At 51.1% G+C, this 22,854-nt stretch overlaps 8 protein-coding genes across 8 annotated transcripts; 4 read left to right on the plus strand and 4 right to left on the minus strand.

Annotated features, from left to right (window-relative positions):
• Window positions 1-99: 99 nt before the first annotated feature.
• Window positions 100-3,669, minus strand: N7482_006162 (Zn(II)2Cys6 transcription factor; the record flags this gene model as incomplete). Its single annotated transcript, XM_056688287.1, has 8 exons — window positions 100-794; window positions 863-1,541; window positions 1,602-2,713; window positions 2,776-2,824; window positions 2,881-2,972; window positions 3,039-3,365; window positions 3,430-3,479; window positions 3,554-3,669. The coding sequence occupies 8 exons, from the start codon at window positions 3,667-3,669 to the stop codon at window positions 100-102; spliced, it is 3,120 nt and encodes a 1,039-aa protein (XP_056543842.1).
• Window positions 3,670-5,730: 2,061 nt separating this feature from the next.
• Window positions 5,731-6,627, plus strand: N7482_006163 (flavin reductase family protein; the record flags this gene model as incomplete). Its single annotated transcript, XM_056688288.1, has 1 exon — window positions 5,731-6,627. One exon carries the CDS (start codon window positions 5,731-5,733, stop codon window positions 6,625-6,627), a length of 897 nt encoding a protein of 298 aa, XP_056543843.1.
• Window positions 6,628-7,227: 600 nt separating this feature from the next.
• N7482_006164 (homoserine acetyltransferase family protein) lies at window positions 7,228-8,638 on the plus strand (the record flags this gene model as incomplete). The annotated part of the gene is made up of 6 exons (XM_056688289.1): window positions 7,228-7,372; window positions 7,436-7,931; window positions 7,993-8,102; window positions 8,158-8,305; window positions 8,371-8,450; window positions 8,508-8,638. 6 exons carry the CDS (start codon window positions 7,228-7,230, stop codon window positions 8,636-8,638), a joined length of 1,110 nt encoding a protein of 369 aa, XP_056543844.1.
• A 524-nt stretch (window positions 8,639-9,162) lies between these two features.
• N7482_006165 (polynucleotide adenylyltransferase) lies at window positions 9,163-11,508 on the plus strand (the record flags this gene model as incomplete). The annotated part of the gene is made up of 9 exons (XM_056688290.1): window positions 9,163-9,311; window positions 9,375-9,523; window positions 9,591-9,690; window positions 9,762-9,964; window positions 10,034-10,245; window positions 10,318-10,945; window positions 10,993-11,107; window positions 11,165-11,282; window positions 11,425-11,508. 9 exons carry the CDS (start codon window positions 9,163-9,165, stop codon window positions 11,506-11,508), a joined length of 1,758 nt encoding a protein of 585 aa, XP_056543845.1.
• A 1,593-nt stretch (window positions 11,509-13,101) lies between these two features.
• Window positions 13,102-14,794, minus strand: N7482_006166 (putative extracellular lipase; the record flags this gene model as incomplete). The annotated part of the gene is made up of 2 exons (XM_056688291.1): window positions 13,102-14,133; window positions 14,189-14,794. 2 exons carry the CDS (start codon window positions 14,792-14,794, stop codon window positions 13,102-13,104), a joined length of 1,638 nt encoding a protein of 545 aa, XP_056543846.1.
• An 811-nt stretch (window positions 14,795-15,605) lies between these two features.
• N7482_006167 (putative MFS transporter) lies at window positions 15,606-17,202 on the plus strand (the record flags this gene model as incomplete). Its single annotated transcript, XM_056688292.1, has 3 exons — window positions 15,606-16,242; window positions 16,338-17,119; window positions 17,176-17,202. 3 exons carry the CDS (start codon window positions 15,606-15,608, stop codon window positions 17,200-17,202), a joined length of 1,446 nt encoding a protein of 481 aa, XP_056543847.1.
• Window positions 17,203-17,734: 532 nt separating this feature from the next.
• On the minus strand, window positions 17,735-18,845 carry N7482_006168 (putative mitochondrial phosphate carrier protein (Mir1); the record flags this gene model as incomplete). The annotated part of the gene is made up of 3 exons (XM_056688293.1): window positions 17,735-18,119; window positions 18,212-18,631; window positions 18,700-18,845. The coding sequence occupies 3 exons, from the start codon at window positions 18,843-18,845 to the stop codon at window positions 17,735-17,737; spliced, it is 951 nt and encodes a 316-aa protein (XP_056543848.1).
• A 1,489-nt stretch (window positions 18,846-20,334) lies between these two features.
• Window positions 20,335-22,341, minus strand: N7482_006169 (fungal specific transcription factor domain-containing protein; the record flags this gene model as incomplete). The annotated part of the gene is made up of 3 exons (XM_056688294.1): window positions 20,335-20,871; window positions 20,925-21,826; window positions 21,879-22,341. The coding sequence occupies 3 exons, from the start codon at window positions 22,339-22,341 to the stop codon at window positions 20,335-20,337; spliced, it is 1,902 nt and encodes a 633-aa protein (XP_056543849.1).
• Window positions 22,342-22,854: the final 513 nt, after the last annotated feature.

Below are 22,854 nucleotides of genomic sequence, written 5' to 3' on the forward strand. Positions count from 1 at the left end.
ATCAAAATAGGGCGACGCTGAACTGAGGACCATGCAAAATTTGCCAAAAATGGAAAAATACATATATACGAGAATGGAATAGACGCATTGATCAACACATTACTGAGGGGGCCGGGGCGTAGTATCGTCCGGGCTCATCATGGGGAAGTTCTGGTTCTCCCCAAAGAAGCTGAGAACGTCTTGAGGCAGGTATTCGAGCCATGGGAGAATCTCGCCATTGGAGAAGGGAAATGATTCCTGCTGTTGCAGGGTATTCATGTCGACATCGTGGCTCTCGATCATCACGCCACCAGTGTTGAAATTCATGCTGGGATGCAGATGACCGGCCCTAGGGCCCAAGTGAGCGCTGCTTGCATGATGATCCGCTGTAGATGATACCGAGTAGGTATATGGAGGGGGTTGAGCAGCCGAAAGGCCATTGTAGGTCGATTGAGCTGCTGCTGCCGATGCGCGGGCGCTCGACCCGGAGTACGGAGAGTTCATCCCCAGGAAATAAGGAGAATCAGAACCGATTTGTCGGGCTGTAACCTGAGAGAATTTCGGATTGACTGCGGCGAGAGAGGATGCCCTGCTTTCATCGTGCGTGCGGGTTGGGGTACCGGTCTGGGGGAAGGAAGAGCTTGAGCCCTGTGCCGTGTTCGTTGGGACCGGCATAGATGGGTAGCTATGGCTATACTGCGATGGATGAGAAGGTTTTGTGGGAAGCGCGTCGGTCTGGGTCGAAGGCATTTGATAAAGTAAGCTCAGGTTGGGTTGCGAAGAGTTGGTGGCTCCAGTGAGGGCCCATCCGATAGCTGTAAACCAGGCACAGGGTATAAGCAGATTGCCTCTCAGCAGATGCAAAAACGCCCATAATGCTTACCTTGACTGGGGTCAATCTTTGGAGACCACTTTCCATCGGGCGGGATGTCCGCCTCTCCCGGAGTTCTTCCGGTGCCCTGCGCTGGATCCGCAGGGTTGCCTCCATGCCAACCGGCAGACCCAAATGTTTGCACTGGAGAGAGCTCTGCTGTGTTTTCCATGTCCTCGGCAGTATAAAGAAGCGGATCGACAATTCCCTTGGCCTTCTGGTCCAAAACTGTTAAGATGTACCTTGTGCCCTCCCAATACGCGTCCAGCGCCTTTAGCGCCTTGTAGCAGCGCTGATAGTTCTCTTTGGCAGCAGAGGCAAGAAGAATATGCTTAGCAGTAGACTTTCGTTCAGGGTCATTTGACGACTCCATCGTAGGCATCACGAAACCACTAGATTGGCTGGCTAACAACGGTTGGGGCGGAGGCGAAGCGGATCTTGACGATGGTGACGAATAGTATGTGCTCTCCATCAAAAACGCACATGCTGCGATGTACATCGGTTGACTGGTGAACGGATTACCGATGAAGCTCTTCCCATCGACTAGTTCCGAGAATGAGAGAATATCAGCGATTGTCTTGGCAGAGGACATCGAAAGTTCACGGCTGTTGGGATAAAGATGCTGTATTGTGCCACCGAAGGAGTTTAGAAGAGTGGGCTGATGGAGAAGCACGATGAGAGTATGAAACCACTATCACCAATTAGAAAAGGATTGGACCAAGGCTAGGTGGCGAAGATTGGGGGTACTTACAAAGTGTAGGAGTATGAAGTTGGTCCCTTCTTTAGCCTTCACATACGCCTGGAAGTTAGCCGCGTTGAAATAAAGCTTGGGCGACAGCCGCTGGTAGATGCCAGTCAGATCGCTTTCCATGCCAGCCAATCTCTTGAGTGTGTCCGACGTGACGTGATTGACGTCTTGGATGCCATTGATCAGGTCGGTCACTCTTCCATAAAGATGAATGATCCGAATAAGAGGCGGGAACGGTGCGGGCCAACCATTTGGCAGTTGTGACTCAGATTGAAGGGGGAAGCAAAGCTCAATATCTTCATCGCGTAGCGTAACGGGCCGACCTGTCCCCGAAGAAATGACACGGTCGAGAAAGAAGATGCTCCAGAACGAATCGACTCGCTCACGCTCTCGAGCGCGCTCAGTATCAATTACAGGCGGAATCGTTTTGGGGCTCTGGTACATATCTAGATCATCGTACTGATCCTCTCGAAGCTTTCCAGCTTGTCCGGTCATAACTTCACTCGGCGTCACGCCTTTTTGGCCATAGTTGTGCTTCAAACCCTGCAGTTTTTGCAGGCCGAGATCTTGTGCCATGCGAATGGATATACCGAGGTACATCCAGAGTCCGCTATCATGGTTGGATCCGAACTGCTCATACGCCAACAAAAGGCAGGCCTGAACCGCAGATAGAGTTGGGCATGATAGTGAATCGACAAGCGTACTCATCGCGCGGTGGGCAAATGGCAACCCACGGTCCCACAGGTTGATATCAGCAGGCGGTTGTGAGCGATCAATAGGCGGCGCTTGAGGAGGACCGAGTATCGGGTGGGGGGAGAACCTGGCTGCCAGAGAACAGACCGCATCCACCAACATAGTATCGACCTTCTTGTCCTTGAGATCGTGCAGAAAGCGCTCCCGCTGGAGGAAAGGAAAATTGCAGCCAAGGTGTGCAAAGAACAAATCGCATAGATGAGAAACGAGATTTGAAACAGGTAGAGCATCGTCACGGTCGTAAAATGGGATCGTATTGGCGTCGCGACTGTCACGCATGTCTGCCGTAGGAGCTGGAAGGCTGACTGGAGCATCGAATGGCCTAGGGCTTCGTAGTGGGGAGAGTGAATCTGGAGAATCCACTAGAATTAGCGAGTATGCCGATATCATAGCATGCGGCTATGCGCATAGCAAAGCGACGAACCTGATGACAAGGAAGGGTTGCTTTTGCGTGAACCTCGAACTTGGACAACCTAGAAAGTGGGTTAGACACATGTCATCGGCGCTGGACTAGCGAGAATGTCCGAACCATTTGTTTGAAACCCGGCACGATGGCAGTCGGGCCAAAATATCTAAAATACGGGACATGGGTGCGGTTGCTGGAGCTCACGGAGGTACGACCTGCGCGAGAGTCAAGAAAGTCAGCCTCATGGTGCCGGGCGCATCCGCGCAGCTACCCAAACTCACAGCTTTCTGGACTATCACCCGCCGCTTGCGGATCCGACTCTTTGTGTACGCGCGCCGAGGCATTATCTTTTGAGGAACCAGTTTTGATTTCTGGCGGTTTCGGTACTTGCGGGGACTTGTCGGGGTTGACTCTGGGGGGGGATGTCGGTGGGGGCTCCGGGGAACAGCTCTCGACCGCCCTTGCGACCCGCTGGCTGGCTTCTTTGGAGCCGGCGAGGGGAAGGGTCGCTGGGATGCGGGACGCGGAGTCGGATTGGGATCGCAAGTGAGCAGTAGAATCAGTGTAGCCGAGGCAGACATGCTTATAGTCAGAGCATGTCTTGCAGACTGTCGCAGGGACGTGAGTTAAGGGTTCACAGGTTGGGTATGCATCTGTTCGTGTCCCTCCTACCTGGTTGTTCTCCCGAACATCGAATCTTGCGCCGGCGGCATGTTAAACAGCTAGAAAAAGCAAAAGTACTTGTTAGCATCACCGCATTCTCCTTGTGAAGCCGGAAAGTGCGCTGTGCACGTACGCCGCGTTGACCCGGCGGCGCTTGGTTTGGGGTTGGCCGTCGGTAGCGACAAAGCGGATTTGTCGTGGCCCAGAAGCATTGCCGCCGATTTTCTTCTTGGGAGAAGGAGGGCTCATTGCGAGCGAGAGATTTATCCGTGATCACGACCCATTGGGCACCAGGTCGAGTTGCGCTGATGTGTTGACGAGTCGATCGACGGAGCTGAGCTAGCTTTCGTCGGAGGCGTGGCCGGAGATCGGGCAGATGAAACGGTAAGGGAGATCGTGGGAGAGGAGAATAGAGAGCGGAAGCGAAAACTTCATGAGGCTGTGTTGTCGCGAAAGGGAAGAGCCAGGACTCGATCGAGGGGAAGGGGGCCTCAGAGCCCAATAGGAAGGGATAGCGAGCTGTTGAGGTATGGTGGGAGGGAAGCGGGAAACGAGAGGGAGGGGAGGGGCGGCGTTGGTGGAAGGATAGGGAGATTGGGAGATGAGGAAGATGGGGTTGAGGAGGCGTCGAGGACGATAAGCGTAGAAGGTCGTGTTCTCTCGCTTGGAGTAGCGTAGCTTCCAGAAGAAAAAAAAGAAAGAAGAGCGAGGAATGAGAAGAAGGAGCTTTGAATGGACGAAGACCGACGAGCTATACGCCACTGGGGGGATTTACAGGTTTTACAGTACGCGGCATTCTGGCCGTCGCCCTTGTTCGCTGATCGATCATGCTATGCCCGTACAGTTTTTGGTTGTAGGTCGGTATGTGTGGATGTGCAGCTGGAAGTATAGCTACTTGGTCAAGTCGGAGTACTGCTGGCGACATAATTTGACCACCCATGACTTTGGTTACGGTGATTTCCACGAACTAACGGCGTGGGACTTCACAAGGAACTAAATAGGACTCGATTCCCCGTGTATTTCCTTCCTCTCTAGGACGTCGGAAACAGTGGCGCGCGCAGTGGGGGGCTTTACCCTTTCGCTGGATCGGAATATTTACGGGGTACGGGGTATGGAGTATTGGAGTGCCCATCCACCAAAGTGACATCCCAAAGTCAAGATCTGATGGTCATGGGATCGTTGCCCTGGTGGGGCGACCACACGAAGATCCGCTCGGTGCCCGCTGGGACGTTCCTGGCTGGCGGGCTCCCGGCTTTCAGAGGGGTTTGGTATGGGCCTTGGGTTTTGTGTGATGGGTGATTGTTCCTGCAGGAGACTCGAGTAGGAGAGGACAACTCATAGCAATAGCTAGTGTAGATCGGGACTATAGGACTCCCTAGCTTGGCGGCGAAGTTTCCTATCCCATATTATCCCACGTTGGGGACATTGAGGGCATATACTTCACATTGGGGGGGGGGACGGGGCGCGCACGGCGAGTCCAGACTTCCCGGGCTCCATTTATTGCTCTCCAGCAGCCCCAGCTGCTCCAGTTTTCGGAGTACTTTGCGGGAGTCGGCCGGGGTTTTCCCGCAACTCGGACCAGTCACCATTGCCCCATTCTCCCGTTTACCAGCCTGCCTTCGCCAATGCTAATGTTCTTGGCCCATCATCGCGGCATATCGGCTGGCAAATAAGCTTATCCATTTACTGGATATTTGTGCTTTTGTTACCCGGATTTTACACGTCTATCGGGCGAGAAATAGACCGAGGGCAGTACACCAAGCGTTCGGAACCTACCTTCGGTCCGCCAGAAACCACCCGCCAGCAACATCATACAATTTAAGGTATTCTAGAAGGCTGGTTAGTGTAAGACATCTGCCTGGGTGAGTCGGAAGGGAACATGATCAGAAAACCTCACTGCGATTCCTCATATCAAGCTAGTCTCAGGTGTCATCCGTACACACTGACAATGGTCGGGCCGACCGTGGGGGGCAGCGGCGGTTACTGCCACGGCTAGTTCACGTGAGTGACCCCCAAATATGCGTGGCAATACTGTCAAGCGGTCAAAGATCGCCGTGGTAGTTAGCCCCGCTTCGATTGGTAATATAAGAAAGCGACGAGGTCGCTGCTTGGCGAGGGAGACGCGATAAGGACGGGTCTGCAATCAATCGAGCCTTGATGCATTTCTTCGCAACCGCTCTCCGTGCGACTCGGAGATCCTCCGGGCTACCACTGTGAGTGTCCCAAATGCCTCGCCGTCTCGGCGGCAAGGTCAACACGACCGGCCGGCATGGCAACATATGTCAATGGCCAGGTCCGAGATGAACCCACATGCAGGCGCGCTCGAACAACTGGGCTGACTCGAAGCATCGTGACTACAGTCGCGCCCGCTCCAATTGCACCTCCTACCACTCAAGTCAGCCCCTAAGCACCACGTCCGCCATGCTCAAAGTCGGCCGGGATTTCGAAGCCCTCCAAGCCACCCGGCCGGACTTCCGCCGCGACGCCGAGGTTACCTTCTCCAAACCCCCCAACCCGGCCTGGAAAGAAGGCGACGGCGCCAACGATGGCGGTGAGAGCCTGAAGAAGGATCACGTCGAGATCGATCCCCATGCCGATGGCCGGTCTGTCGCATCCAACTACAAACTCCTGATCTCGGGCATGGTGCCGCGGCCCATCGCCCTTATCAGCACCAAGTCGGAAGACGGGAAGACAACGAATCTCGCACCGTTCAGTTACGCGCAGCTCATTAACCATGATCCGCCGCTGTTCATCGTCGGGTTCGTCGGTTCGCTGGACAAGGCTAAGGATACACTGAAGAATTTGAACGAGACGAAGGAGTGCGTGATCAATATTATCTCGGAGCACTTCGTTGAGGCTGCCAATTCGACGGCGATCAATGCGCCCTACGGCCACTCGGAGTGGGACGTCTCGGGCCTCACCCAGGGCCCAACCTCCGTGGTCAAGCCTGCACGTGTGAAGGAGTCAATCCTGGCGATCGAGGGCAAGCTGGTCGAGACGAAGGAGTTTGAGAGCCGGGCGGTGCCGGGTAAGAAGTCCAGTGTGTTGGCTATTATCGAGGGCGTGCGGTTTTGGGTGCGGGAGGATGCTATTGACAAGGAGCAGAGTGTCATCGACCTGAAGGTTCTCAAGCCTATTAGTCGTTTGGGTGGCATATCATATGGTCGCACTACTGATGCTATTGAGATTCCCCGTCCGAATTTTTAAAGCTTTCGATTGCATAACACATATATGTGTGGCCAGCGGATTGACTACGACGGATACATTAGAAGAACAAGAAGTGCAATGCATCCAAGGAACCATACATAGAGTAGTATCGAAACTTTTTATGGTAGCCATTCGGCAATTCAGTTGTTGATTGACCCCCACCATTGTGGCAGGCTGTCCGGTGCTGAATGACTGTGAACGAGACTGGGAACATTCTGTCACTACATGGTCAGCATCCAAGTGCTGGGCCTAACGACTGTACTTGGATCTATCGGTATCCCAGGAACTACGGTATCCCAGGAACTATGATTTCCCATCATGCGCGATCCCAGTATACTGATTACAAACACGCCCCAAAGGAAATGCAAAGAACACCATGTCAGGCGATTCATGACAAATCTATGGGGACGGGATCCCGTGGAAGATATAACTCCCGACTCCAAGCGCGTATCGTGCGGAGAGGGGCAGATATCTCGCATGTCGAGCGGGGTCGTTCGTTATCTCTAGGCCGTAGGACTATAAATGCGCAACGCCCAGGACCAGATATCGCCGAACCAGGATCTTTTGTTTCACCAAGCCTTATTTCAACCGACCGCAACAATGTCGGAGCCGGATTACGAGGTTTACAAGCTCGGGGACTGGGACCTGCAGAGCGGGGAGAAGATTGCTGATGCACATATCGCATACAAGACCTTTGGGGACCCCCACCTCCCGGCCATTGTTTACCCCTCTTGGTTTTCGGGTGGTATGTCGTTGGAACATGAGACCTTGGATAGCTGCTGACTTGATGCTAATCTTGTCTGTACAGCCATCTCGGACAATTTTTGGCTAATCGGAGAAGATAAGACCCTCAACCCGAAGGAATTCTTTATTATCATCACAGCCCTCTTTGGCAACGGGCAGTCGTCGTCTCCTTCAAACCAGCCCACCTCTAAACCCTTTCCCAAGGTTTCGTTCTACGACAATGTCCGCGCCCAGCACGAGCTCGTCACCAAGCACTTCGGCATCACACACCTGCGAGCCGTCTTGGGCTGGTCTATGGGTGCCGGTCAGACCTACCAGTGGGCAACGCAGTACCCGGATTTCATGGACATTGCAGTACCATTCTGCGGCTCAGCGAAGACATCCCTGCACAATCAAGTATTTTTAGAGGGTGTCAAATGTGCCTTGCTTGCTGTCAAAAATACTCGATCGGCCGGGTCTGGCAAGGTTGGAGTGCAGGAGAGCTCCCTGGAGGTTCGAGTGTGGAGTGACAGGGATAGAGAGGTTGGTCTCAAGGCCATGGGGAGAGTTTATGCGGGGTGGTATGGCCTTTCCCTTGCCTGCTTTGTATTGAAGCTGGACTAACAACCAAAAAAATAACAGGGGCTTCAGCCAGGCCTTCTATCGCCAGAAGCTCTATGAGTCAGCCCTGGGATACAAAGACCTCGAAGACTTTTTGGTGAATTTCTGGGAAACGTGGGCTTGCTCGAAAGGTACCATCCTCTAGCGGTTGTGCTAAATCGCACTTGCACTAACGGCACTCTCTAGATCCCGAGAACCTGTTGGTGATGATGCAAACCTGGCAGAACGGGGACGTCTCCCAGCAGGAGCCATACAATGGAGACTTTGAGAAAGCAATGGCCGGGATCAAGGCGAAGACACTCGTTCTGCCAGCGAAGACTGACCTTTACTTCCCGTAAGAAGACCCAATGATTTCTGGATTGGATTTTAACAGAGATATTGACATTCAATTTCCGTTAGGCCCGAAGATTCCGAGTACGAGGTCGCGTGTATGAATCCTGGCGTTGGAAAGCTGGGCGTCTTCCCTTCTGTCTGGGGACGTAAGTGCATCTTGATTGATTTCGATAGCAACGAGTAAGGCTGACTTATATCTGCAGACTGGGCAGGAGGCCCCGGCGATAGCAAGGGGGATGTGGAATGGTTGGACAAGCAGCTCTCAGAGTTCTTTGCGGAAAATCCGCCAGATGGCGTTGACGCTCTGGGTGAGAAGCTTCAGGGTGCGCTGTGATCGGCAGATATTGCGCGCGACTCCTGGGGACGGTCGCTCACCGAGGAACACTGGGGTTTCCTTGACAGCCCATCATAATTCACGATCAGTCTACCACATAAGCTTGTCCGGAATTCCTGCAAACAATTGCATTCCAAGTTCACAGAAGATAACCAGCCCTGGCGTAACAAAGGGCGTGAAAATTGGCCAAAGTACATGATCATGTGACAGAAACTGAGTAAGCGCCGTAGGCCCATCCATGTCTGTGGAAACGCCGGTTGGCGATGGACAAACCTTTCGCGCCGTCACTTCATCCACTGCTCCCTCGAGCTGTCGTTCATTTCTGGTCGTGTCACTTCCTTCTGTTTTCCTTTGTCGATCTCAATTCCACCCGTCGTTCTTCTTTCCTGTCCCTGGTTACTCGCATCGACAAGCGACTGTGACGTCGACCCGGCCGAGTTCTCTCTCCCGTTATCTAATCCCTATCTTCACTGGAACGCGACACCTATTACCTCCTCGCAGACTACCTCCCTCTTATAAAAAAAATGACGGCGACCTCTGGTCGACAATGGGGTGTGACTCCTCCCATATCAAATGCTCTGCCGACACACGATGAGGTGGCTGCGAACGACGATCTCATCGCCGAGCTCAAGGCGCAGAACAACTTCGAACCGCCTTCAGATTCCGAAAAGAGGTGCGTGTCATTCATGCTGGTTAGCTCACAACGAGGAAGTGACGGCTGATGAGTTTACGGCAGAATACAAATGCTCCAGTTACTCCAACGTGTTGCGCTAGAATTTGTGAAGTCTGTGAGTCGCAAAAAGGGCCTTTCTCCTGCGGCTGTCGAGGCTTCGGGAGGCAAGATCTTCACCTTCGGCGGTTACCGACTCGGTGTCTATGGCCCAGGTAAGGCTCATTTCACTGCGTTGCTCTGAAGAATCTAAGCTTATAATTGACCATTGTTGTTCGGTAGGATCGGATATCGATACTCTCGTGGTTGGCCCGAAACATGTGTCTACCGAGGATTTCTTCTCCGACTTCCCCCTCTCCTACAAAACATGGCACCCGAAGGCGTGATTGAAAAGATGACTCCAGTTCCAGATGCTTTTGTTCCCATTATTAAACTGGAGCTTGCTGGGGTCAGCATCGATCTGCTTTTCGCTCGTTTGATAATTCCTTCTGTGCCGATGAACCTGGACCTGAAGAACAATGATTATCTGCGAGGCTTGGAAGAAAAGGATGTTCGTTCGCTGAATGGAACCCGTGTTGCGGATGAAATACTGGAGCTTGTTCCCCAGCAGAAGACCTTTCGCCTCGCCTTGCGCGCAATTAAATTGTGGGCTCAACGTGAGTCAAGACCCTTTCACCTCTCTTTGTTCATTCAGTAGCACGTGGACTAAATACAATTTTGTTTAGGCCGAGCAATCTACGCTAATATTGTCGGCTTCCCCGGAGGTATTGCTTGGGCGATGTTGGTGGCCAGAGTGTGTCAGCTGTACCCTCAGGCTACCGGCTCGGTTATTGTTGGCAAGTTCTTCAGAATCATGAACAAATGGGCATGGCCTCAACCTGTGTTACTGAAGCAGATTGAAGAGGGCCCTCTCCAGATGAAAGTCTGGAACCCCAAGGTAAGCAATGCTCGCCATGTTGTCATGTGTGGAATTTAGGACTCACATTTTCTTTTTGTTATTCTTTTCCAGATCTACCATGGCGATAGATTCCATTTGATGCCTATTATCACTCCTGCCTATCCCTCCATGTGTGCAACTCATAACATCTCAATGTCGACCAAGACTGTTCTTCTACGGGAGCTCCAAAGAGGAGGCGACGTTGTGGACAAGATTTTCATGAAGCAACTTTCCTGGAATGATCTCTTCACCCGCCATACCTTCTTCACCCAAGACTACAAGTACTACCTCAGCATCACCGCATCAAGCAAAACGAAGGAAGACGAGGCAGTTTGGTCCGGCCTTGTCGAATCGAAGCTGCGTCACCTCGTTGGGGCTCTTGATCGGAAGGGCATTATTGCGGTGGCTCATCCTTTCCCCAAGGGATTTGACAGAATCCACACTGTTACAAATGCGCAGGAGATGGAGGCCGTCAAAAATGGATCAACACAGTATCAGGCCAAGGGAACGACGACGGAGACAACCGACGAGGCAAATAACCCTGCCCACGAAGTTGCGGCGCAGTATGGAATGGAGAATGCAGATGTTCCAGAGCCCGCGGAGCCTATGGAGCGTACGGAGCAGAAGCCCGAAGGTGAAAGTCGTACCGTCTACACTACTACCTATTATATTGGCTTGGAGTTAAAGCCATTGGAGCCAGGTATGGAGCTTACTTCTCTTTACTTTGACGTTTCTAACCCATACTAGGCGCCTCCCGATCTTTGGACATCTCCACGGACTCGCAGATCTTCAAGTCAACATGTACATCCTGGACGGGCTATCTTCCAGAAGTTCATGACCTGGCGGTCACCCACGTTCGCAAGTAAGTCATTCAAGCCTCTTAATCCCTCTCTCGATCAATTGATCCTAACACCTTCAGCTTTGATCTGCCGGATGATGTCTTCCAAGCCGGCGAAACCCGCCCGTCCCGACCCAAGAAGAAGGTGATCAAGAGGACGGAGTCGGCCGGCCAGAAACGAAGGCTCGGCGAAATGGACGTAAGTGAATTGAAGAGAACGAGATTGGACCTGACTCAGTAATGACATCGATACTCGAACTCGCCCTTCCACGTCTCGCGAAATCAGATGCCCTCGGGGTACCGACAAACCGGAATCACTAATTTATGTTCTTACTCCACAGGATTCGGTACAGGGATCGGCACAAGGAGCAGCCAAGCGCCAAGTCACACCAAACACGATTGCCAGCACTGCAACCCCGGCGTAAACACTTCTTCTTTGACTTGAGAATAACGCATCCATCCCATCCCGCCGGGGCTGGTCCCCATAATAAAGAGAGAAAAAACAGCACTACCACCACCAGAATCTTCCAGATATGGCCTGCGGCCATCTCAGCCTTGCTCTCCTATGAGCCTGATACTTTGATCAATCGGCCATCGGGCGACTTTCTTTATCGCGGTGAACCTCATACCACGCTCACTGAGCACAAGGTCGGTTTTTCCACTTACCCTCCCCTTTACTCCAGGTTTGGCGACTAGACTAGCGTCTGGTTTCCTTATTGTATCTACCCACGGAGATGTCCGAGCAACACATCTCCCGCATCTACTTGCATAGGCAAGAGTCGGATTCTTGCCTGCTATCTTATCTTTCCAGGCCGAGGTAATCAGGGCGTTTCTCGGCGCTGGTGATAGCCTTTTGCGCTGTTGGTATTACGTTATTAATTCGGGTCTTGCAAATAGCTTAGCTAGGGTAGTTTAATCGGAGGGGTAGGCCCGCAGTGTGTGGGCTAATCGTATTTATCTTTCCTTCTATTGTGTCTCGTAGATCACACGAACTTGAAACTGTAGTCAATTCGGTCTATTCGCTCCGATTCCCGACCATGAAACATGGCGCCCCCACCCGGTTATAGATCTTGAATTCTCGTGGCTTCGCGAACATAAGCTCCGTCGCGGCCAGATATCCCTTTTAGTAATCCTTGGTCATTTGAGTCATTTGATTCTGGTCCTACGCGTCAGAAATTAGAGGCAAATGACGTTCGGGAGAAAATAGTCTCCGTGAACCATCGAGTGGCCGTATATCCCTTTGCAGAGTCAGTGCTACGGCCATACCGTTCTTCACCCACCGCGAAAAAGAACCTCATTTCCCCAACCAAACACAGTGCTCCTGGATTCTTTGGAGACTGGTACCGCTCGAAGAGGCGAAACTCGGGCTCTGCAACCACACCCTCGTAGGACAGGCTACTCAAAGAACTTAGGCACATTGGCTGGGTCAATGTGAATCACCGGTGACATGTAAGCTGAATCCGGACCTAGTTGCTATACTGAAGGAACGATACCGAAGACTCGATTCTGGATACTGATCAATCCAACGATTGGACAGCGCCCTTTTCGTAGCAACCAAGCCATCGCGACCGAGCTTATTCCGCACCCTTCTTGCATCTCAGTTCTTCTAGCCGGTTCACAATCGTCGTTTTGGACTTGGTCGCGCATCCGATCATCTTCTAGCAGGGGATGGCACATTTTCGTCATGACCACCACGCAGCTGCGCAGTACAACGTAGTTTGTCACCGTAATGTCATGGATACGGAAAACATGGACCTGGCCAACACCCTGGCTCTAAAGCAGATGGCATAGGCACCAGGCGACCCAAATGACATGTTGCCTCGATTTCTGAGTGGGAAGGGTGCTCTGAACGCCCGGTAAGGCGCTACATGGGTTGAATTCATCCCATGCTATTATTCCGAGCATATTCTCGATATAGCTGATGCAGAGGTTGGTCTGATACTAATAAAAATTCAGAATGAGCGCTAAGAAATGGGGAATGCAATTCTCTCTATAATTCTATGTTCTAAACAACGTATTCAAGCAAGCTGTGAAATCGGAACTTTCGACCACCAGAATTGGGTCTGTTCCCTCGCCCAATCATCCTTGGTCAACTTCGAGGCTGCGGCACTAGTGCCTCCGATCAACTCTTCATTTCCCTCTCCCAAAGTCATGATATGTGCATCATTTGGTACAAATGGTTTCCATTCAGATCTTTGAGAGTAACGACCTGCTATAGCGTTAGGATCCCCCTGGGTGATGAAACTGGTGATATAGGCATGCAGCGTTCCAGAAAGCTCCTTCTGTGACTCTGAAATCCCTGTGATCCCACTGTTATATGTCTCATAGTACATGTTATCACCATGGTTTGCTCTGCCAACCACGGTTCTGGGAAGAGCCCAGTGATACAGGTAAACAGGGACACCTTGGGAGGATGCAAAGTCGGCTGTCTGGCGGACGGGTGCAACATATGCATAGTGAGCGTACGCTGCCTCAATGCGTTTATACTGAGGTCCTAGTCCGCGGCCTTTTCTCGTTTCGACATATGGTGAAGTCGAATCAACGCTCGGGTCCGGGTACAGCTTGTCGATTGTATCCAAATCCGAAGATGACAGCTCAGGAAGAAGATTGTGCCAGAACGCGCGGAACTGTCCCGGATCAGACATTTTCTTGTCCACGTACATGGTCCCTTCATTGGTTGTAAAGCCCGTCATTATCGGCACCTTATTCCAGAGCTGAGAATTCCAGGCGTCCAAAGGCTTACGGTAAATAAGCTCATCGTCAATGACAGGTTGGAAAGCCCACCGAAGAGAAGGATTGTACTTGTCGAATACGGCGGTTTGGGCATTTGTCACCGTGGAACTAGGAAGTGACCGAAGGAAAGGAAATATTTCAGCCTCAGGTAGGTCTGGAGGACAGCCAACCTCTAGAAGGAAGTCTTGGAATTGCTGTTCGTGTATTGCTGCATTGTAGGGTCGTACCGCGCGAGAGGTTGGCGAGCCGGATTCCATGATAACGCGGTGGAAAAGTGGTGGGGCTTGTTCCTTGTAGTTGAGAAGATGATGGCCTATCTGTTTAATCGTTAGAATGCGATCTATCTCTAAACTCCAGAATGAATGATATTACCGAATGCGCTCCAGCCGATAGGCCAAATAGCGTCACATTGCCAGGATCACCTCCGAACTTCCCGATATTTTCCTGCGCCCATTCAAATAAATGAACCTGATCGCGAAGTCCAAGGTTAAGGACCCCTTCTTTCTTTGTCAGGCCCGAGGGCAGGAATCCCAATGCCCCAACCCGGTAACCGAAGCTCACCCCAATAAACGGTGACTCAGACCAAGCAACCATGGAGGCTGTGTCGTGCATTGCAGCCGATCCCCGATTGAAGGCACCACCGTGAATATACACTGCAACTGGAAGTTTGTCCCCTTCGTTGGTTCCCGCTGGTCGAAAGATATTTGCGGTGAGGCAGTCTTCACTCTGCTCGAGCTTTGGTCCACCCGACAGCAAGGGCTTACCAGGAGCCGCGGGGCCATATTTCGATGCGTCTATTGTTTCTTCTGACGCTGGCACTTTGAATGCCGGCTTGAATCGTCTCTCGCCGACAGGCGGAAGAGCGTAAGGAACTCCCAGAAACGCGTCGACAGCCTGCGGGAATGCCTCCTGGAGGTGAATTCCAACCACCAGGCCCTGCAACAGGGTGACAGAAGGGCGAGTGGAATGCGCAGCCATGATTGTTTTCTGGCTCACTTCGAGTGGCAACAATGTGGCTGGCTGAATTCGGGGTGGCAATGAGTAGTGAGAGGGAGGGAGGCGTCTTCGGCTTCGGCGCATATAAGTAGTTCCGTGCGGAGGAGACTGGGTGGAGGTAGTGGAGACCTGACGACAGCGATCAGCGGCAGGAACGAGGCTAACAGATAAGACTTATGGAACCGGCAGAAATTCGGAATTGCCGTTGCTCTAAATCGAGTGTAGGGGCCTTATAGGTTGATCAATGGATCTTAGTCGCGTCCCTTGTCTCGCCGGACCAAACCGCTAGTCTAGCCAAGTGTGGTGGGAGATATCGGAAGGCAGGTGAGTAGTTTCGACGTTTGGAGTTTGAGATTGGATCCCCCGGTTAAGACATTTTCAAAAGGCGTTCTCGATCTTGTTGACACAAATAGAATGGCAGCCAGCGGGTATAGCAATACCCAAGACAAGGGGCGGAACGGCAAATCATAAGGTGATTGATTGCCTTACGTTCTTATCGTCGACTCCCACCAGCCATTTTTCTGCTTACCCGTGTCATGCAGATAGGGTTATCAGGAGGTATTAGCGTTATAGCCAAGAAACAACCTTTATCTCTGGGGACTAATTATCAGACTTCGGACAGAATCCGAGTAAGTAGGGTACCCCGCCCGGATGCCCACCGTATAATGGGGGATTGGAGGTATATCAACGGACGCCCAGTCGCGTTTTGAAAGACTAGCTAAAGGCTACCGAAGGCTCAATTCACTATTACTTCCTAGTATCTAATTTTTGCTGTCACGTTCTCATCACCACTATGAAAGAAGATAATATAGAGAAAGGCTCTATCGGAATCAAAGATGAAAAAGATCACCAAGTCGGCACCATTGCGGACCTAGACGAAGGAGAGGCTTTCCTTCACGAACATGGCTTCACTCAGGTAGCAATGCAGGTGCTTTTGGATGATGAAAAGCGCAACAAGTCACTGGTACGCAGGGTGGACCTTGTGCTCCTACCACTTCTCGCAGGTACCTACGTCCTTCAGTATATCGACAAGTCTGCACTGGCGTACTCCGCGGTTTTCGATCTCTTTACATCAACACACATGTCCAGCAACCAATATAGTTGGCTAGCCAGCATTTTCTACTTAGCCTATCTGGTTGCTGAATATCCCTGGAATATTCTTGCACAAAAGACGAAACTCGCCAAAGTTGTCTCAGGAAATGTTGTTGCTTGGGGTGCAATGCTTATGATTACCGCCGCCTGCACCTCATTCACTGGTATGGCGATTTGCCGTTTCCTTCTGGGCATCTTCGAAGCACCCATCACGCCATGCTTCATGATGATTGTGGGCATGTGGTACACGCGTGATCAACAGCCTTTTCGTGCAGGTATCTTCTACAGTTGTAACGGGCTGGGCGCCGTCATTGGCGGTGTTCTGACTTTTGGAATTGGTCAAATTAAGACAATTGCAGTATGGAGAGCGATCTATCTCATATTAGGAGGAGTTACTGTGGCCTGGGGAATTTTGATGTTTTTTTTCTTCCAGACGACATCATTTCTGCAACACGTTTCAAGTTGGAAGACAAGGCTCTTTTGATCAGTCGCAATCGACTCGGAAGAACAGGTGTGATGAACCACAAAATCAAGTGGTATCAGATTCGAGAGGCTTTGGTTGATCCTCAAGTCTGGATCTTGTTCTTCTATACCCTTTTCAATGAGATCATCAACGGCGGAATAGCCAGCTTTGGCAAGCTCATTATCAAAGGCTTGACAAACGATCCTCTCATGACATGTGCGCTTGGAATACCCATGGGCGCCTTTCAAATCTTCTGGATTTTGAGTGGAACATTCTTCGCATCCCGTGTTCGCAATTCTCGCACCATCGTCATGTTCATCTACCTGGCGCCTACCGTTATTGGCACCTGCTTGATGTGGAAACTGCCTCACAATACCAACAAGGTAGGGGTACTGTTTGGCTACTACATCGTTGGTGCATATGTCTGCCCTCTAGTTCTGTCACTGCAGATGCCAGCCACCAATCTTGGAGGCTACACTAAACGGTCCACCGGTGTCGCCCTTGTATTTTTGGCCTATTGTGCTGGAAACATAATTGGTCCTCACGCATTCTTAGCCAAGGAGGCCCCCATCTACCAGACCGGCTGCAAGGTCATCGTTGCTTGCGCATCTGCTCAAGCAGTTCTGGCTATCTGTCTGCGGCTGCTGTTGGTTCGTCGAAACAAAAAAAGAGACGCAACGGCTGCTGCCGATCAAGACGGTGCTAGAGTCCAATCAGAATATGAGGAGATGGCTGATCTTACCGACTTTGAGGTGAGAACCATTTTAATACCAATGCCACCTAGGGAAACATGCTAATTCTCTGATAGAATCCAAGGTTCCGATACGTGTTGTGATTCGAATTCGGTTGTTGGCATCAGCGATCGAGGTGAACCCTGCTTGAGTGGTCTCCGTATGTGTGTCAATGAGAATCTCAACTCACGAATCCTAAATGCTCTGGTGTACTGTCAATCGTAGGTTGCAAGCCGAGTACCGTCAATCTCATCGCGCCTTTGGTGGTTATGGGTAATGGCAACGCAAATAAACACTCGACAGTGTCTTGAAACACACGGTAGATCATCCGTACCCAAGCGATGATGATACATGGAATAAAAATCCTCGACCGTAGCCGCTTGAGCAGGACATCGGCACCATGGGTTTATGATTCTTTACACAAGAAGCGGGAGCTTTGCGTACAGCCCCAAGTCTACTTAAGTGAATCCACGCAAAGGGCCCCAATTGCAAACAAAGGAAACCGAGCCTGTTCTTGAAGGAAAACTGAGACAAAGTATTGTACATCGTATTGGTGAGGATGGACAAGGTGTGAAACGTGAAAAAAGTCTAAGGGTAGTCTCTATAATCCCCTTCCATCTACAACACTCAAATAATCTATTTGCCGATCTCAACACCGCCGGTAGCACCAAGAACACGCTTGATGTCACCGTAGATGGCGAACTGACCGGCGGTGAGGGAACCGACCATGAAGAGACGAGCACCGATACCAGAGTAAGAGCCACGGAGGCCGAGCTCTTTGCCAATCTTGACGAGACGAGAGATAGTGCCCTCACCGGGGAGACCCTGGGTCTTGTTGATTTTGGAGAGCATGGTGTCAGCGGGCTGAGAGACGAGGGCGGCGGCAAGACCAGCAATGAGACCGGAGCCAAGGTTGATACCAGTCTTGGCACCGTCGGAGAGGCCGTTCTTGTCAACAGAGTCGTAGATCGACTCAGAGACCTTCTCGAAGACGACGAACTTGGCCATGGTGTAAGGGACCCTATTGACAATAACGCGTCAGTCAAGAGGGCCAACATATGGGTGTCTCGTACGGGTATATCAAATGCCCAATCCAAGACAACAGGAACTTACTGCTTGAACAGAATGGGGCCGAAACCGGAGTAGAAACCGGCGAGACCCTCCTCCTTCATGATACGGCTGAAGCCACCCAGAAGGCCGCTAGCGAAGGAAGGCTGAGAGACGAGACGGATACGGGTAGCCTCGAGGGGGCAGAGGGCGATATCGGCCATGAACTCGGCGCAGGCAGAGGAGGCGAGGTAGACAGCGGTGCGGTTGTTCTTAGCAGTCTCGTAGCCGAGGTTGGTGATGGCCTGCTGCTTGAAGAACTCGTAACCACCGAACTTGAAGGCACCCTGGAGGAAGTAACCGGCGGCGGTAGGGCCGAGACCAGTCAGGAGAGCGCCAGCACCCTCATTCTGGATGACCTGACGGAAACCACCGATCATACCACGGTTGTAGGTGACCGGGTCCAACTGGATACGGGTCTTGACGCTGTAGGACGCGCGCAATGTTAGACATTGATCCCATAGCTCTCATATAAATCCACATTGTCGACTTACACATCCAGAGGAGTGACAGCGCCGTGGGTGACACTGCAGCAGACGGCGCCGGCGAAGGCGAATCTGCTGTACAGAGCAACTCCGGACAGCTGGGGGGCAGCAGCCGGGACGGGGAGGTCCTTAGAAACGGTGGCGGTAGCAGCCATTATGTATGATCACCCAAGAAGAAAAAAACGAGGATGGGGAGAGGAGAGGAGATTCAATTGAAGCTTTTGGGGTGAGTGAGAGAAAGGAGGAAAGGATTTGAAAGGGATGGGGCCGCAATTCCGAAAACTTTTCGCGGGCCAATGACGGGCCAATGCGGGTAGCGTTCGGCAACACACGGGGCCTTGCCCCATTATATCCGGTCATCGCCCGGTCAACCGAATAGCGCTTGGGCTTTTGGCTTTTGCTCGCTTTCTATGCTTGAGAACAATGAGAGTCCTCAATTTAGGATGGATGGCTAGGTCGGAAGTAATCCTGTACGAACCATCACGGCTGTCACAGTGGAGTTAGTTCGGAAAAGTGACTGTCGCGAGAGACAGATATGGTCTACCATACTGAGTCTAAATTCAACTCAACTTGTTCATCTCACGTCAGAAACACTTCCCAGGCGTTATGAGAGCCTGAGAAGCCTTTCGACAGTGATTCGTACCATGATTCTACAAGGCTATTCTGCAGTTGGTGGTTCAGGAGTCATCGGCTCGAGATAAATAATGCAATTCGCTTCAGTCAACAAACCTTGCCATATAAGAGCCAGCTTGTGTCGACCTATTCGCTGCGACCAAGCCATCAAAAGGATTATGAAGCCATTGCCTCCCTACGTCACAAAGTGGACACCTGGCGGCAGCGATGGGGCATAGTTTCTGACCGCCCTGTTTTGGCCACGACGGCGCCAAGACCCACCGCGAGGGACGGAAAGGCTGTTCGCCGACCGGCTTACATAAACAGGAACCCTGTGTTCCAGGTCCACGAATCAGTGGCCTTATAAGGATACCAAACTTACAACTGGCGAGGCTACGATTGGTCGATCTCCATCTTCGGGCCGCGGGATCCGGATGGGCTCTAGAAGTAGGAGGCTGAAGCAATAATCGAGGCTGGACCCTTCACGGCCTATTCCGCATGAAGCCATTCTTGGTGAAAGTATATCAACGCATTGACACTTCTTTAGATCCTTTAGGATATCTACCCCGCCTTGGTGTTCCATAAGTCTTCCACCACCAAACGATGATATAATATTCTGACGGTCAAACAACTCCCTTTACTCCTGCATCACGCCCAATATATAGCTTCCTATGATTGTATATTGAGCTTGGTCCATGTTCCAAATGGACTTTATTAAGAAGAATGACCTCAGTTTACTTTCATAGTGGTTTCTTGACCTGTACAGTTTCCCCTGAGAGCGGAAGACTACGCGGTACCTAGAGCAAAGGTGGTCAAACATATGGAACGATCCTTGCGCATTATGCGTGGGAAATATGTTTCCGCTTAAAAACTTTGCTGCTAGAACTAGCGGCTGACCCTAAAAATTGACTCAATGCGAACAACATTTCGAATATACCCAGGCATTAGAGGGATGCCTACGTAGGGACCCGTTCGACCAAGTGATGCGAAATTACCAACATGATTTAGGCGTTGATGCTGATTATTTGGATATTACAAATTTCCAATTTCCCAAACCCCTAAGTAAGGATGGTCGTGGTCCTGGAACTGGTAGAATGGATCATGGGTAACATCCATGAAGGAGACATCACTTTGGAAACTAGGCCCCGACCACCCCAGGGTTTCTCGGGCCACCGGAACTTGACTGGTGTGATTATTGACTGGAGGCTGATTGTCTCCATTCCAAACTTCATGATCTGAGGCTTCAGAGGGACGCCGACCGCTGACGGTACTCGAACACGGCGGAAGGGCCTGACCTCCATCGGAAGTATCAACCGTCCTTGTGGAGTGATGGAATATCTCCGTTTCAACTGTCACCTTCTCTGGATAATTCTCTCTCGGCGACTCAAAGAACGATGGGTCAAAGATACCCTGCCCAGAGAGAGCCGATGAAGTCTGGGGCGAATTCGGGAGAAGAATGTCCCACATCAATGCAGTGTCAATGGATATAGTTCTTCGTGGCGACTGATGGTTGCTAGAGCTCGGACTCGCCGCAAAAGCTGATCGGATCAATTCCTGGATTTTTTGATACTATATCACAATATTAGCTAGTTAAAGAAAGCGGAATTTAACAACGAACTGACTATGGCATCGCACACGGGCCATTTTGCGGCCAGGTCGTGTAGTAACCGCGTACAAGTTTCAACTTTGCGTTGAGCTGACTCTCTAACGGCGGGATCTGCTGCACGGCAGTAATAAAGGTGAATTGTGATCGCAATAGCTACCAGATGGCCAATGAATGGATCGGACAGTTGATAGTCCTTCTCAGTAATCATGTCAATCAGGCGAACTGTCCAGGTGGTGTGAACTAACGCCAATTCTGACGAGGTCTTCCAAAATGTGTTTGGCACGGCTAGTTGAGCGGCTTGTTGAGGTCGCCACGAGTAAAGGAAGGGGTGATTGATAACGCTGTGGACGGCGTGATATGTAAATTGGAGATACAACCATGGACTCCAATACCAACGATCACCATGAAGTTCCTCAATCGACTGCTCTTGAAACCTCGCAGAGTCATATCGATGAGAGGTGGGGAAATTGGTTTCAAGGTTCATCAAGTGAGCTCCAATGATAGAATAACCGGATTCCACAGACCATGGTGGGGTGAAATGGCCACTGGCGCAATGTGAAACATAATGCTGGACCTCCCTCCAAAGCGAGCCTAATTGCACCATGTAGACCCATATGCCTCCTCTCGATGATAACGACCCAGTTTCTTCAGGAACTTGAGGTGGCGATACCCCCATCTCTCGATGAGAGTCGATGTTGAGTGCCATATATTTCGGGCTTTGTATATCTTGTAGCATATTCAACGACAGACTCCTTGGGCCGAACTGCTGATTGAGAAAATTTATACTCCAAAACAACCTTCGACGAGCTTCTAATAAAGATGTAGATTGACCCTCGTGCAATTCGATGTCGATGTTTCCACATTTTGCGAGATTTGTAACGAGACCAATATGTACCCAAGCCAGGTGAGTATCATTGGCTAAGTAAATATCAGCAAAGTCTATCGCTTCACTCGAGTACCAGAAACTCACAAATGTATTCAGCAAGGGCAATCAAACAGAGGCTTTGCATCGTGGAGAGATGCACTGCCCCTCGAGCAATGCGAAACGAGATCAGGCTCTGAGCAGCTTCCGCATACTGGCGACATATCTGGTCCACCCGCCCTTCCAGAAAGTGATTATCCGAAAAGCGCAAAGCGAGACTCAGGATACCATATATAACCTCCTTGGAAAGATTTTTTGGAGTGGAAAGATCCACTGGATCGAATAGCCACAATGGCTGCTTGTGGCAATATTTTAAGTATAGCGCAATAGACTCAGCAATCATGTCTTCGGGAAGTTCTGCTAGGGGCATCGTGTTGGCAGACTGAAGGGCCACCCCATCATGCGATATTCCTTGCTTTGCATGTGTTTCATAAATTCCAGTCGATGTTGGTGCAATCTCCCTACTTGTAGGTCGGCTGGGGTGCGTGTCAAATTCTCCCGGTGCCCCCATTTGGCGCTGTGATCTAGATTGATCAGCTTTCTTTCGCCCTTGGGGGTTTATTCAGTATGGGAAGCTATGCATACGTTGGTCCTTCCAAAACCAGGTTCATCTTTTCTTCTAGCCTTTGCAGTCGGTCCTCCTGGTTTAAATTTAGCCCAACCCATTGAGTCCCAGTGTAAGTGACTTTTTACCAGGACACGATCGCTTCCCGAGTTTGTCTCCCAGTAGTCATAGTTGCTGCTATACTGGCATGATTGCTTTAGACGTGTGCAGGTTGAGCAAGCCGGTCGCTCCCCAGGACACCGTATCTTTTTTCGTCTGTTCAAAGCTTTCTGTCACCCAAAACTCTCCTCGCAGGTGCCACGATTCAACTAACCTGCAGTTTTCGCAGGCCTGATGTGATCTTTTAGTGATACGAGTGTTCATCAAGGACATTTGTAGAGGTACAGGGGATGCCACGGTAAAGAATCTCGACGTCGCTTTATCATAGCGCCCAGGTGTCTTAAGAAGTGGACGCGCGGG

Source organism: Penicillium canariense (genome assembly GCF_028826845.1).
Source record: "Penicillium canariense strain IBT 26290 chromosome Unknown utg000003l_segment0_segment0, whole genome shotgun sequence".
NCBI lineage: Eukaryota > Fungi > Ascomycota > Eurotiomycetes > Eurotiales > Aspergillaceae > Penicillium > Penicillium canariense.